We start from the raw sequence: 16,560 nt of genomic DNA on the forward strand, positions 1-16,560 counted from the left end.
ATTACCTCCCCACTTTTGCCCCTCCAAACTTATCAGCTCGAGCCAGACGTGTCGACTCTGATGCAATCAGAATCGTTTGACAAACTTTGATTATTTTCGGGAGAATTAAGACTTTGCTCTCGTGCACGTCGATCCAACTTTCCCAAACGAATCCAACCACTGATAAATTAAAGGGAGTATATAAAGCGGATAATTTGCGTAGATCCGTCCAAAAGTCTGCGAGTCTCGCGAGTATTTTCCGCTGCGTGAGCTTCGTATAGCAACGATTAATACTTACGTGCAATTTCCACATGATTTATCGGTGGAGGAGGAGGGCTGCTTCTTTGTAACGCGGTAGCAAACCACTGCATGTAGAACGTATATCGGGGATTCGTGGAACGATACGATTCTGCGCAAATTACACTCTAATAAATTTCCATGCCGAATCATGGTTTGATCCAAGCCCGAGAGCTCCCTGAGCCGAGTGTCCGAGTTCAGTGGACATTCCGGATGTGCATATATACTTCTCTCTCTCTCTCTCTCTCTCTCTCTCTCTCTGGTCCGATCCATACTCTCTGGGCTGCTTTACTTCGCAGTGCACTGCTCTGTTCTCTTCTCTTCTGGTCTTATCCTGCTTGCTACTAGCTCTAAGAAGCTTTATGATCGTCGTAACCGTTACAGCTTGGAACTCGACTCAATTGTAGACTCACCCTGTCAGGGCAAAGCTGCACACACGCGCGCACTCCCTTGACTCTCCGTATTTATTTACCTTACGCAGGAGGGCTCTCCTCGTGTCAATACGTACAGCTTCCATATACATATATAGCGGTAGAAAGAAATCATCCTTATATCCCTAAATTAATACTCTGCTTTTCCGAATGTTGCTATATTTTTGTAGAACGACACAAAAATTATATACATGTATATATGTAAACACACAAATGTTAGCTCGTGCATCATTTTTGATCCCAACGCGAATCCTCGCCTTGTTAATTTGTATATAGTAATATAGAAACGGATAGAGTATTTTTATTTCTGTGCTGCTGGCCGAAAAACTATCCTCCCATTCGCGGAGTATCACACGCACGAACCGTTAAAACGTCGAAATAAAGCACGTGTGGCGAAATATGTCCAATTTTCCCAGTGGGCGAGTAGCAGTCGTTCGACAAAATGCACTGCCGTCTTTATGTAAGCGTCGTTATTTCTCAGTAGAATCGACACTGCCATCTTTTTCTCCACGATTTTCATCCATGACTTTTGAAGCTTGCCTCGTGGCTTGCCTCGTATGCTCGCATGGCTTGCACTAGCTGTGCTCCCCCCCATTTCTGAACCAGCCAACTCTACCATCTCGCAACGATGAATTTCATTCTTTATGAGCCCCGTAGGAAAGCGAATAAAGAGCTGACGAACAGAAATGTGGGATACGTATTGAAATCTCGCAAAAACTCTGCATTTCATGAATTCTTTAGTGGCTTTGCCTTTCCAAGCCTGGAATACGGGCGTTCTTTTTATGTCTCATTATCAACCCGCGGCCAAATTTTTTTAAATTATTTTGCGCATTTAATGAAAATGCTTTTCCTTTCCAAAACTATATACTAAAAGATTTAACGGATTTTGCATAACGCACATAATTAAGTCCTTTTTTAATTAATATAATTACTTTCTTCATTGGTCGGTGCAGTGTTTTTTTCAAGAAAGTTGTATAAATTAAGAGTTTCTAAAACAATTACAAAATTTGATATTTTTATTAAATATCGAATAATTGTGCTGGGGCTTTAAGTCGAAAGAGGAGCGTGACGAATGAATTTCTTCCGAGATACCCGTGATTGGTGTAGTTTAATTGCAGGTACTTGTAAAATAATTATAAGAGATTCGAGATTGAACTTCCACCGTCTCTTCTGGCTCTCTCACTTATTTAACCGCACAGAACATAGTTATAGTTACGTATTATAATTTTATTGCGCTTTTGCATCAACTCGAGTTTTTCATTAAATTACCATGGATTTTATAGGAAAGCAGTAAATCTAAAATAGAAAAATATCGAGATTATACGAAAATGTCGAGAAACCTATTAAGAAAGTGCCACCGTTACGGAAAATTGAGAAACGTCTTTAAATTACTTAATCCTCGCGATTTTCACCAACCCTTTTACTTCACTGCTATATATAATTATAATATCTGTGAGAGATTATAGCTTAAGCTGCGCTTACGGTGTTTTAAATACACTGAATTATTTTTAACGCATATCGCGAGAACTTTTAGAAACCCCTTGTATATAAAGTTTACCGAAAAGAATTAACTATACATTATGACGAAGCATCGACCAATCAATGCGTCCCATGATCAAAATTGCACAAACGCGGACCGAGGGCACAAGATATTTTTCCTGCACGTGCAGCTCTGTTGCAATTAATAAAAGCATTTTATTTATAGAAACAAATGTACGTAACGCGATTAACATTTTTGCACGTGCGTGATGTAACTTCCTTGTTAAGAATTCCAATGTTACGTATATATTTGAATGTACAACGCAACTCCATGCAAGTGCGGCGCTATTTGAATATTATTTTCAAGTGGTAAACAAGTCGAAGGTATTAAAAAATTGAGTCGCCTACAGTGGCCTATTAGCCAGGGTCGGTGAGCAACCGTTGTACTCTGCTGCTATAAGGCATCGGATCGATATTTTTCTATTTGTGTCAGCGGGTCGTGTAACTAAAGAAGCAGATGCAATATAATAATAACAATAAAAGAGCTATATATCGTGGGGCATTGGATGATTGCCAAAAGAAATAATGCCATGCGTGTGTGTACCATAATTTACCCCACCCGTATATATATACCGCGTGGTATATAATCTTTTCTCATCGGTACTCATCCTTGACTATCGATTATCGACCGCCCCCCCCCCCCCCCCTCCCCCAGTCGCGTCCTATACCTTTAAGCTCATTGATAAGTAGTCTGCGCTGCACATTAAAGCCTATTTTATCTCCCAGAGCTATCTACCCAACGATTATTATCATTTAATTAACCGGCGATACATTACTGACCTACTTTTATTAGCACAATACAACCAAGCTGGGCTACTATGTAAATATCTTGAAAACTTGTAATTAAATACAAAGTTAACATTAAACATGTTCTCTTTTATATTTTAATTGAAAATCCGTCAGTAAAATTACTTTTCTCATCAAGCTGCGGTATGCGCATTAGCTTTTTAAATTTTTCAACAAATTTACAAGCTCCGAAATTCCCTGGACTGTTTAAAATCGGATTTACAGTTTTATTCGCATTGTTGCGGTGCTGCAAAAAGGTCTTACTACATATCAGACCTTGATCGCGTTTGTTTTATATATTTCCCTCCCCCGTATTCCGAGGCAGAAGCGAGTTTTCGATGGTAATTTAAGCATTTTCAGATTAATCATGGACGAGATTCGAGGCTCTGGGCGCGATTATACCACGAGAGATGGTAGTTCCCGCGTAATCTAAAACTCTAAAAGGCTTGTGCAACGGGCTCGAACACTCTCGAGCGTTTCTGCAATCGAGCGTATAGACAGAATCACAAAGTTCGGGTGCGAACTCGTACACGACAATTTCCTTCGATCGGTGCTACGACCTAGTTTCGGTTTCTATATCACACACACGCACACATCACTGAAATATCGACATTAAAACTCTGTGTACTTCCTTGGAGCTTTCAACCGACGCGACGCGATGCGACGCGACGACGTCGCCCTTTTTCCAATTTCACCGCTTCTCTTTTTTCTTCACCTTCACGGTTCTTCCGGTCGTTTTGCCAAATGTAATTAGTTTCGATGAAAGCACGTTGACTTTCAGAATCCACCGCCACTCCTCGAGCTTTCCCCACAAATCCCTGACCCACAGCATTCGTCCAATGTTAATGACTTTTTTTATATACAATTTTACATAGAAAGTCACGTGAAATTGAAGATCGATACGTCGCTATATTGTCACGATTAATATTATTATACCACTATTGTCGCACAAGTTCCGATATTTGATCGATAAAAAGTGATCGAAGCACGCGTTTATTTAGGCACGTAAAAAGAAGCGTTTTTGTGCATCAGTGCCGGAGTGTCACGCGTGTATATGTATACGTAAATGCGAGAAATGAAAAGCTGTTTTTTTACAGAGCGGATCACGATGCATGGGTAAAATATTGCAGTTGGTGGGATTATTATTATTATTGATTTGGCACTCTTAACAATAGGTATATATATATATATATGTATATTGCATGATTCGCGTGATCTGTATTAATGCTAGCTGAGCACTCCGGATCACGTTTCAAGGGTACAAATGCGAGTTGTCAAAAGGTAAAACTGCTGCTGCGTCATTGCTATTGTGATTATGCGATATGGGCTGGACTGGATCCCTCTTTTGCTATAGATATATAAGCGCGCAAACTTTCGTGCGCAACGTCAAAAGGGACACGCTGCAGTTTCCTCACCCTGCACGTTGATCCGCAGAGCCAATGGCGATTTAATTTATCGAGTTAACGAGGTCCATGCGACGTTTTCATAATCGCTCGATACATTTTGCCAATTTGTAGCACCAAGCTTTTGCCCAATTATTCGCACTTTTCGGGAACAGCGTAAACGCGAGTCCCGCGGCGTGTTTGCAGTCGACCTCTACACGACAGGCCGGCAATATCTGTTCCGTACATACATTAAACGCTTCGCTTTTGCATCCCACCCATCTACAATCCGCAAAGAATCCATCGATTTCATTTTATCCATCCAGATTGGGGGAAAAAAAATGCTGTATTCCATGTACTATACATATGCAGTACCTATATGTATAGGTATACATAGGATACAGCGTTGATGCACTTCATTTATCATTCCACCTATTATTCTCAAAGTTTCCACGAACAATATTGAAATTCTTCATTAACCTCGTTTATATTTAAAAATTCCGCAGATTTTTATTCCCTTATAAGCGCGCTTGCTATCAATTATTCCGTTCGCGGTTTTACGGGTTGACGGAAGGCAAGGGTATCACGAAGAGATCCGATACACACCGTCAGTTGATTTCACTCTTGGGACTGCAGAAAGCTTAACTCCGATATTGCTTTGATTCTGATTCCGATATACGATTCCCCGAGATATAATCCAATGGAGAAATCGAAAGTTCGCCAGGATTTCCAGTATTTTCCAACGAAATCTTATTACAAACGCTGTTAAGGACATTTAAATCGTTCTTCGCGTTCAAATCTCAACGTATGGGTTTATTATTGATTCCATCCGGTGGATTTAACGAGCGATAGACAGATACGAGGAATGTATTTTTTTTTGTTTTGTTGTTTTCTCGCGTAGGTCCCCCAGTGGAGGATAATGAGCAGAAGGAGAAGAAAACCAATCGCGTAATAGAATTCTATGGGATTAAGTTGCTTTTCCGGGGTAGCTTTGAGACGGGACAAAAGTGGCGTAGGCAGAGCTGCAGGATCTTTAACGTATCAGATATCCGGACAATTTATAAGAGCGTTGGAAGATGGTGAGTGCAGGAACAGGTGTGGGAGTGATCGGGGTCCCTTTGTCCTTAATTGGAGTTCCCAAAGTGTAGAATTCTGAGCAGCGTTTCTTCTTTCAGACGAGCTTAATACACAAGCTTCACTGGCCGTCTCGCCTCGCCTCGCCTCTAATTCTTATCCTCCACGAGCCTCATCGTTTTTCGTATTTCCTGCTGCTCGCGCACGTATTGTTTGTTTATGAAATTATCCATGACCCAATTGGTCCGACTGGCTTGGCTCTATATCGCCACACTGGTCGTTGGGATAGGTTAGGTGTGTGTATGTGGTTGCTCGCTTGGTTTGTCCGTGTGGCTGGCATCGCTGTGCAATCTCTTGGCCAGCTCCGTACGCTGCGAGTGGTACCGACGACTATTCGCTTTAAAAGAGCATAGATGCTCCGCTGCTGCTGCTGCTGGATGGAGAGAAACAATGGAGCGAAGAACGGAAAGAAACAAGTAAGACGAGGATGAACTTTGGTGGAGATGAGTGAGAAAAACAGTGGGAGAGGTGAGAGTAAGAAATAACACGCTGTGTGGCTAACGAAAGAAAGAAAGAGAAAGATTGGGAATTGGGGAAAAAGAGACAGGTAGACAGGTAGACAAATAGAGGGGGAGAGGATGAAAGGACGAAGGCGGGAAAGAGAGAGAGAGAGAGAGAGAGAGAGAACGAGTGAGGGAGTTTCTGCTGGATATATATATATATATAGTAATTCGATGAAAGAAAAGCCACGGAATGAGGAAAATAGCAAACTAGTCCAGAGGCTGGAGTAGAGGTGAAACGTGATAACGAAATTAGAAAAACGGTGAGGGAGAGTGTGAAAAATCGAAAGGAGTAAAAGAGTTGAGAAATGTAGGATGAATGCCGTGCCGCCAATAGTCGAAAGAACTCCGGAAGAGGATACGAACTCTGAAAGCTTATAGCTTCTATATAGATTATCACCGGCGGGCATAGTAACGGCTACGTTTATATTACACGCTTGGCTTTACATTCCAAACCATCTTCTTTTTTATTTGACTTTATATCTCGGCTCGTCTCTTTCCCCTCCGCATACTTGAAATTATTTTTACGATTACTTCTTTCGCGACGAATTACAGATAAAATTTTTCTACTGTACATTTTTTCCAATATTTTCTTACTCTCTTTATAACTAATAAAATTCACTCTCTTCCGTGATGCTGCGTATAGATTGGTATATTGATACGATAAGAAGCAGATAATTGTATTCGAGGAGAGATTTGGGTAAAATTGCGGTAAAGGTATAAATCGCATGCCAGCTAGCAGGTCTCTGCTGGCACAGGAAGTGGAGAACGTTACGTATGCTCGGGCGTGACAAGGAGAGTTTTAAATATTAAGGAAACCCAAAAAGAGGAAAATGGAAAACAAAAAGCTTCCCTAAGCTTGCTGTAATTCTTACAATGCTAATGTGAATAAATTTTTGTGGCCATGATGAATATTCGCAAACTTAATTTGCACTAAATTCAATCATTTTTTTATATAGACTTATATTCTACCAATGAAAATAGAAAATAGTTTGGATAAAATTACCAGCGAAAAAAATAAGATACGTATATATATGAAATAATAAGACTGGCAATTATTCATTCTATAAAGCGTAAGCAATTTCTGAATAGGGGTAAATAATTCCCGTGTGCGATACAGATTGCGATTACGCTATATTACGTATACGTGACCGCTAAAATTGCGAATTACTTGCTAATTTCACAGATTTAATAATTATAATTCATAAAATTAACGATGATACTATCAGCATTCAAGTTATGAGCTATATCACTGCACGTATTAAAATTAACAAGGAGACTTTTATTTGAATGCAAAATACAGGTTATGCTATACGGTATTTAATAATTAATTAAACTTATATTATCATGTGTGAGTACATACCTGATGAGCTAAATCATGCTCCAAATAGGCAGAGATTATCAAAAGAAAAGCTCTATTGGCACATGAATTCTAATAGTGTGCCTATATTGATGGTTATAGCCATAATCACATATAACAACTGATTACGAGTATCTTCATTGTACATTTGCTGTAGATTTTGAGTAGCTGCATTAATCCGGTGAAGTGGTTATCTGACAACCAATTAACAATCGCACTATTATGTGAATTACTATCTACACAGAGTTGATTAATGGGAATTGCTGATTAATTACCTCATAAATTAATAAACGTGTTATAGTCTGTTTTAGCACGATATAGCGTTAATCGAAATTAAAAAAAAGAAACGTTATTTCCTCGGATCATTAACCAATACTTTCCATTCGTTGGAAATTTTAGACGATTATGCTTGAAATGTCTTATTTTAGTTTCTAGCATTGATAATGAATGGGGACGGTGGTATACTATAGTAATGGTACAGTGTAACATCTATAGATGCATGGGAAATATCAACGATTGTGTCGTGGTTATATAGTGATATGCGAAACGACTGTTGGTCAGAGAATTGCTACACTTATAATATTAATGCGCTAACCGACGAATGTTTTCAGTGGTCAGCGAAACATTAGCGAGCGCACTCACGAGGCGGCAGTCGTGGTTTACGGGGGCGTTCAGAAATCGAAATAGTTGCAGCTTTGGTACGTAACAGCTCACACCTACCGCTGAAATGGGAGTTGTTTCCTAAACTGGTGAACAGACGCGGAAGACCAAGACGGGACTACAGAGCTCACAAGTCTAAGAAGTTCCTTCGAGATTAACGACAAGGTTAATCGTACGGATCGTCTACTGCGAACTAGCGACAGAATCATATCACTTTTCTTACAACTATATATATATATATATATATATCTCACAGCAATACATTCGCAGCTACTTAAATTATTCGCTTTATTAGACCAATGAGCTAAAAATATGCTGAATGGATTTTTAGCAGCGAAAAGTGAAGATGAAAAAATAGATTCTATATACACGTAACTGTTGAAGCCTATTAAAGAGGCACCTTTGATTGGTACGTAGAGGCGAAGGTGTGTACAAATAGTTTAAAGTTATAGCAGATGGTCAAAGAGAAGCCTATTTATTTGTAGGCCGATCTATAGTGGCTATGGCTCGTGCTTTGCTATAAATTGTGGACAGTACGAGATACGTATGCCGGTTTAAATAGCAATGGCGATAGTTGTGGTTGACTCGGCTTTGCCCGGAAGCTACCCTTGTGCCTCCAAAACTGGAAGTTAATTCGTGTGCCTCGATTTAGCCAATAGATAATCCATCAACCACTAGCATAATATGTTTGTATAAGCGGCATTCAATTTATGCTATAAAAATTTAATCAGCGGTGAACAATCAAACATAATATTTAGATGAGAAAATTGCACATTGCTTTTGGATGTGTAATAATCAATTTGCTTGATTAGTTCATATGTGCTTTTGGAAATTTTCATTATTGCCGCCAGTCCGTCTGCTTATAAAATTTGTAAATATGCATTTGACCATTTGGTTTGTTTATGTGGAAGAAAAAACAGAAGAATGTGGAAAATGTACTCGCGGATCGACATTATCGATGTGAGGTCGTTCGTTCGAACATACTAATAATATTGACATTTAAATATAAATTTGCGATTTCAGCATCAACTTGAATCAATTTCTTGCGAAGAATTAAAACAATATAAAAATACATATACATAGCGGTGTACAATATAATTTCGAGCCTCCTGTAATGTCAAGTTTTGATATTAATAAGCATTGATATCCTTCCACCGTTTCACGTTATAGATTCGACTACTATTGTATATATATATATATATATATATATATATATATATATAGACATCCGGTTGACTAAATGAAATTATAGGAAATGCTGACAACCAGTATTTAATAAATTTATCGATTATTTGATCGGAGTGTAGTGAACCAATAAAATGGAAAAATTGTGATCTATTAATTGTATATTAAAAGTAAGTGATATAAAACAATTACCTATACACGCGCGTCTACAAACTAAATATTGTATAACATTTATCCACAGAGTTAAGGCATGCAACAAAAATGTAGTATATATAAAGTGTAACGCGAATCAAATGGATGACACTGTATTATTGATCCTTCGAGACAAAAAGTGTTTATTGGCAAAAATTTGGCACAGAATGTTGGGGATATCCCAGGAATAAAGTTGCAGCTTTTGACGAAACAAACGAATCACAAAAAAACCATTCCTCTTTGTCAAAGACTTTATAGAGATATCAATGGAACCATATGGTAAGAAGCACATTTCTGCAAGAGAAGAGGAAGGAAATTTGAGGGATTAGAAATTATTGAGTGGCATAATACGTATACCTATATAGCGTGTTGTACATACATTCACATATCGTGTGTGAGGGGTACTCGTGATAAATTAATAGAGACAAGTGTTGTGGAGCGATGAGAGGTTTAATTGTAGCGAGCGTGCTCGAAGGTGGCACGTGAGAATCCCGAGACAGGTTGAGATTGAGAATCAGAGGCAGAGTTACAATCTCTATCCATCTGCCGACAGCTCGCTCTCGAAAGGAATTATCGTTCTGCTCTAACATTTTGCCGGAAGCAAAGGAATTCCGACAAAATTACTATCTCGATTTGCATTGACGAAAAAACTCATTTCCTTCCTTTGGAATCGGCGATTCAATTACAGCGGCTCGCTGAACGCCGTCCGGCCACAAACAACCGGAGGAAGAAGAAGCTATCGGATTTCTTCATTCGCGAGAGCGCACGGTGCAACTGGCAAAAAATTAGCTTGCTCCTTAACCACAAAAGTGGGCTTTTGTTCTCTTTGCCAACTGCAGCTTAATGGGCTCGTTTAACTCATCGTGATTTGCCTAACGCAGTGCTACTGCTGAGTTTCTTTTTATATCACAAGGACCGACGACCGACGGTGCAGGCCGCCGCGGCTTAAAACAGGCGTCGTCCACCCGGCGAATTGATGCACCGTGCCTGCCTGCCTGCCTGCCATCCCAACCTAACCTGAACCCAAACTGTACCAGACCAGACAGTAGCCCTCTCTCGCGGTACGTACAAAGGGGATCCACTTTCTTTTCCCATTCCAATTAAACTTTTTCCCGTCAACGGCACGAATTACAATTCTTTCCCCACCTGCAACAGATTTGCCAGGAAATTATTTTTTTACATTCTGTGCTTCTTCGTCTATATCCTCCCCGTACCTGATAATTATTTGTAATGGATGCCATCCGAGACTTCTTAATTATATTTTTTCGACCTTTCATTATTCTACCTTATTAAATTCAAGGGATTCAAAGGGAATGAGAAAAAGTGGGAGGGGTCGAAACGAGAAATTCAAGACTCCGCGCGCGATACTTTTGGTGGATGGCCGCGCCGAATAAAAAGTGTCCGTATATATATATATATATATATAGCTCTCAATCGTGTACATATATCCCATAAGCCGTATGTATATCGTTGGAGGTGCAAATAGCAGGTAGGCAGCGGAGATATACACGTGTTATTTCACGGTTTATCGGGAAAATGAAAGTCCAAGTTTGATTAGAAAGTCACCTATATATATACATATAGCTGCATGTGTATGGGGCGATTCGTTTTCACTTTCCCATATGTGTTCATCCGATCGTGATTTTCTTTTTCCACCAATTCTCATACTTCGGCCTCTGACTCACGTAGTTCGATCTATTCCACGGTTATCGGTCATAACGCTTTCGATTGAAAAGGAATCTATGATATTGAATTGTTCCGTCAATACATGCTTCAACGAGCAAACCCACATTTTTCCTTTTATTGCGATGTATATATCTAACGCAAACTCAAATCTTACTCTGTATATGAACTCGCTTATTCATTCTCCACGCTTTATTCCCCTTCCCCTTTTCTCATTTCCTACGTTTTCCACCTTTCTGCCTCCTGCTATTTGCAACTTTTTCCCAAGCACCGTAAATCGCTGCCAAAGTTTGACCGCCTCGCGTTGTCCGCACCATCCTTGCTGCCTGCTTCCCTCTTCTGCCTCATCTATCTTTCTCCACTCATAAAATGGAAAAATCCTTTGTCGAATTAACAAAAAGTCTCACTCGCCGATATTCCTCGCTCTTTCCAATGCAAAAAGTGCAACAAACCTCCGCATTGACCGGGAAGGCCCTTGGTTATATACGCAGGCTGTCGCAATTAAATTTTCCACCCGTTAAAAACCTCCAATTTCCTCCAAGTTTAAAAAGAAAGTGCTGAAACAGGTGAGTTTTAATTCCAAAGGCCGACCGGATTTTATCTTCCTTTTTCAAACTTATATAATTAACCTGTTTCAGCATTTAGTCTAAACTTGGACGAAGCTGGAGATTTTGGGGACGCATTTACTACCGATAAAGCACTTGCTGATAATTCTCTCTCTCTCTCTCTCTCTCTCTCTCTCTCTCTCTTTCTGAATCTCACTGACGATTAATCAAGCTCCGAAATATTAACCAAATATTAACCTATATATATATATATATATATAAAGACTGTCTCAACTCAGAAGTTACTCTTTAAGCTTGTGCATTTTTGTAGCCCCTCGGGATTGGCGAAATTTTCACGCGGGAATCTCATTTCCTGTCTCGATGAAAAATGACGAGAGCGAATGAGACGCGGGGAGAAAGACACAAGACTGTAGCACGTACGTGTTTGCGACTCTGTCCAAAGGAGTGCAGATGCTGCGTCCTCAATCCGCAGTGCAATTCCTACGTTTCCTCTCGGTCTCTGACATTTTATCTCCGTCGTCAAGATCGAAATGAGATAATATCGATTGCAACGCTGATCTATTGTACAATTGTCTCGTACGCCACGTGCATTTATACAGCATCGATGGTCACTCGGGTCTATGCAAATACGACGCGATATAATTTAATAACAATATAATAAGGATCAATGAAGAAATGGACTGTTTGTCGAGGATTTAAAACGATTCCAAGTGAGTTTGGGTGAAATATCTGCTATATACGCTATAATAGGTATATATAGAGATCTATAGTTAATAGTGGGACTTGGTATGTATAAGTGTGAAGCGTGCAAGAAGGGAGATAGAGGGAGAGAGAGAGAGAATCTTGCACGGGGGATGAAAAAGAAATGAGGGAAGGATTGGTTGGGGAGGGGGAGGGGGGGGGTGGCACAAAGATATTATACGTCAGTGGCAGAACGTCTCTCGTTAAATGCGCTCGACTGTTGTTTTATTAAAAGAATAAGAGATAGGGCATAATGGTATATAAGTGGTGGAATAGGAAGAATAAGAAGGAAGCTAATATTTGAATCGCTTTAGCTTAAACCAGCTGCGATCGCTGAGAAAATTCAGTGAAAAGTCAAGTCTCGAGTTGCCGTGTACTTCCGATCGCCACATTATATTATATATATATATATATATATATATAGTGGCCGAGAGAAACAGTCATTTGCCGCAGGTTGAAAATGCTTGAGTTATATTTGGCTGGCCGGTCCTATATTTCCGTACGCGAGAAATACCGTGGCTTTAACATTGAGGATTTTACCGCTTAGCTCGAGAGCAGGAGTATCCCGTGAACAATGCAATTTCGCGTTAATCAGAGTACAAATGCGAGGCCATTTGTAGTCGGATGTAATCAGAAGCATCAAGGCAAAGTGAAACATGCCCTCTTTCTCTCTCTCTCTCTCTCTCTCTCTCTCTCTCACTCCCCCCCCCCCCCCCTCCTCGTTAGGAATTACCACACTTAATGGTCCAACCGTAGGAGGGAATGAAAATGAAACTGAAGATGAGAATGAAAATTGGTGAGGCGAAATGTTCAAAGGTGTAGTTAAAAATTGATCCTGTTTTCGATCTGTACCGGGTTATATCTATCTATCGATGGGAGGCAATAAGATGTGCGCGTATCCTCTGTAACGGCGGAAAAGCGGTTCCCAGTAAAATGTTCGGGGTCGGCCGTTAACTAGTTACGATGTACTTTTACTTATCCGACCGATCCTGCCACCTGCGTACCGTAATCTGCTTCTTGAGAATCCCATTTGAGAATAACGTAGACCAGACACGTTTAGCTGCCTATAAAACGTCACTTTACAAGAAAGCAATTAGCGGACCAAAGATTGCCTCTGCGATGCACGTGCCTCTTTAGTTGTTCCAAATGAAAAAAGAAATTCCATTACGTTGAAATGGCAAATAATGCAGCTTAATGGAAAGAATCGTGCATACTATGTATATACTATATAGCTGCGTATATATATATATATATAAATACAAAGGCCGTTTAAATGCGAGAATCTTTCGAGACGAGGGAGGAGAAGAGCGTTGCAGCTGAAGAGATTATACAATACATGCAATAATAAAAAAACATTATACGAGGGGGCAAAGTCGCAGTGATTATGCAAAGTGAAATTATATAGGGCGTAATTTTTTGAAATTTCTTAACCGGCCGAGTTGACGGAGTCGGAAGCGTAACGCAGCATTGTAATAGCAGGTTTAAGCCCCAACCATGCGAAAGAAGCACCTCTGGGAATCTCGATAGCAGACGCTCCATCTCCCTCGCGCTCTTTATCTGTCCGTATAAAACTCTCAGTGCTCGGCCACACTCCCTTAAATCGACTTAATACCTCGGAGACTGCTCTCCGTTTTTCTTCCACTTTTTGCCTCTGCCTCCCCCCACCCCTTGACACCGGAAAACCATGCAGGACGAGGGAGGTGAGTCGGAGGAACCGTGCGGTAATTAGTATGTAAAGCACGGAGGACCGGGTACCACCTACTCTTTAGCTTTAAATGAACTAGCTTCTCGTGATTTATCTCAAAAGCGATGCCGGTGTCATTAAGTCGTAAAGCAAAATAAAATAGGGTGGAAAAAGGAGGAGAGAGAGAGAGAGAGAGAGAGAGTACCGACTTGCCGAGGCCCTCTATTTTGTGCTAGATTTCCAAATCGAGTCATTCAACGCTCGCGCGCTAATTCCAGCCTAACTTTCCAGTGCATGGCATTTTCAGACATTTTACCGAAATTTATTTTCCTCTGGCAATTAAATTCTTAAACCTTTATCCGATCTTAATAACCTTGCATTCATTCTTATTATATATATATATATATACGTAAAACCCTTATTTTTCTCTCTCGTACACCCCACGTAACGTACGTACATGTAAAGTATAATTTTATATACGTATTCGCGTAGTATAAAATATTTAATAGCTATTAGAACTTCGAAGGTATGATTTAACGTGAATAATATGAAAAAATTGCAAGAGCCGAGATAAAATTTTGACGTGCTGCCAAGTGAAACGCAAAACGAGAAGACCAGCTATAAGTATAAGCTTGTACGTGTGTTCGTGTGTCTGCGGTTTTATACGTACATGTATATAAACCGTGATCCGATTTAACGGGCTGGAGCATATAGTGGCACGTTGAAAATCGTGCAGTATGAGGTCGTATGGGTAGGTGGAGCATAACGAAGAACAAACTTGAAGTAACCGAGAAAATCTGAGGGAAGATATTCGCGAGGTAAGACCAGAAGTTACTTAAGAATCCTTTCGACGATCGTGCGAGCATAGGATCTGCCTACACTCTGGCCACCATCCAAGTCTATTTAATTTTTTCACCATCATCCCTTCCCACAATCGTTCATCGGTTACTTCTTCATATATGTATATATATATATATATAACCGAAGGTATTTGAAGTTGTTACAAAAACGAGTCCTGCACGCTTATAGGTGTACAGTATATATATATACAGTAAAGTAGAAAACGTTAAAATAATGAAGCCATAAAAATTAATTTCATCCAATTCGATGAAATTCTATCAATATTGATAATCTCAACTGTAAATTCTCACAGTAATTTCAACTAAGTCTTAAAATTACAAATGAAATATATTCCAGCCCTGGGGCGTAATTCGGTTTCTACAACGCAATGGCGTATGTAATCGACGTTGGCTAGCCGTGCTTAATCGAGCAAGATTCGGGGAGAAACTACAGTGAGTAGTAGAGTGCAGGTTCGTAGGCTAAGCAAATTCAATTAGCCGAACAATGCCAGGCTAACCTGTTGAGTCGTAGACGGCTCATTCTGATATTTATGAAGATGGTTCTACCGGCTTATTGAATCAGGTGTATTGTATGACCCTTGAACTATGATATTGATAAGAAGGACAAACTTACTCTACTCTGCCATTTCTTTATTCTGCGGATCATAAAATTTAGCAACACCGAGCAGAGAACTCTGGCCGATTTTGCATATAAAAGGTGCCCAGGGGAATTCATAGGAAAATCTGATTTTTATAATCAATCCGTCAGAGGGTATCGAGGCATCTCGGTGTGACGTGTGTACACAGACCACCGGATCGGATTATCACATGGCAGTATACGGTGATTTATCGTCATTCACGACACAGCATGCAATATACACAAATTGAGATATAACCTGAAGTGTCCGTGAAATGTAAATATTTTACATCACGCATCTATACAGAGACACCGCGGTTGCACATGTGTATATATATATACCACTATCTATGTATCATATATTAAACTAGGTATATTATGTACTATGGTTTATTCGATGTTGACACGTGAGAAGGCGAGAGACATGCATCGGATAAAAAGTGAAATTGTTGGCAAATACTGGTAAAATCCTGAAACACTGACCTACGATTTCCAGCAGCGAAACCAGCAGCCAGCTAACCGCAAAAATTGCCATGTTCCCCTCCACTGGATAGCTCCGTCTTCTTATATTAGTAATATATATATATATATATATATATAATTGCACACTGTATCAATCACTTAAATGTTCACTCGACTAATTAATATTCGATCTACTTGTTACTCAAAGTCAACTGTAACTAACGAAGCTTAAAGTAACTCGCACACAAGTTTAAATCAATTCGAAGAGACTTACTCTGTGACACTATAAAGTTTATATAAATATCACAAGAAATAGGGTCACTTGTCAAATAAAAAGTAATTATTCATCGTTAGAAGATATTAATATTGCATACAATATACAGATATATCAATCGGAAACGTCAATTTAGCTAATTGGCAATAAATGCATATCCGCGAGTTGAATCGGACGAAGGGATAAAAATATTGATTCGTTTAGATTTACGGCAAAAAGAGAATAATCT

General features: G+C 39.7%; 1 protein-coding gene across 1 annotated transcript in view; it reads right to left on the reverse strand.

Annotated features, from left to right (window-relative positions):
* Nucleotides 1-16,143, reverse strand: part of ed (echinoid) — a 182,042-nt gene extending 165,899 nt beyond the window's left edge. The window contains exon 1 of the mRNA XM_066744579.1: nucleotides 16,079-16,143. Coding sequence (XP_066600676.1) covers nucleotides 16,079-16,130 — 52 coding nt within the window. The 5' untranslated portion in view covers nucleotides 16,131-16,143. The remainder of the gene's footprint in view (nucleotides 1-16,078) is intronic.
* Between the last annotated feature and the right edge of the window lie 417 nt (nucleotides 16,144-16,560).

Source organism: Prorops nasuta, unplaced genomic scaffold (genome assembly GCF_024137725.1).
Source record: "Prorops nasuta isolate Cenicafe-Biocafe unplaced genomic scaffold, Cenicafe_Pnas_1.2 PNAS00045, whole genome shotgun sequence".
Taxonomy (NCBI): Eukaryota; Metazoa; Arthropoda; class Insecta; order Hymenoptera; family Bethylidae; genus Prorops; species Prorops nasuta.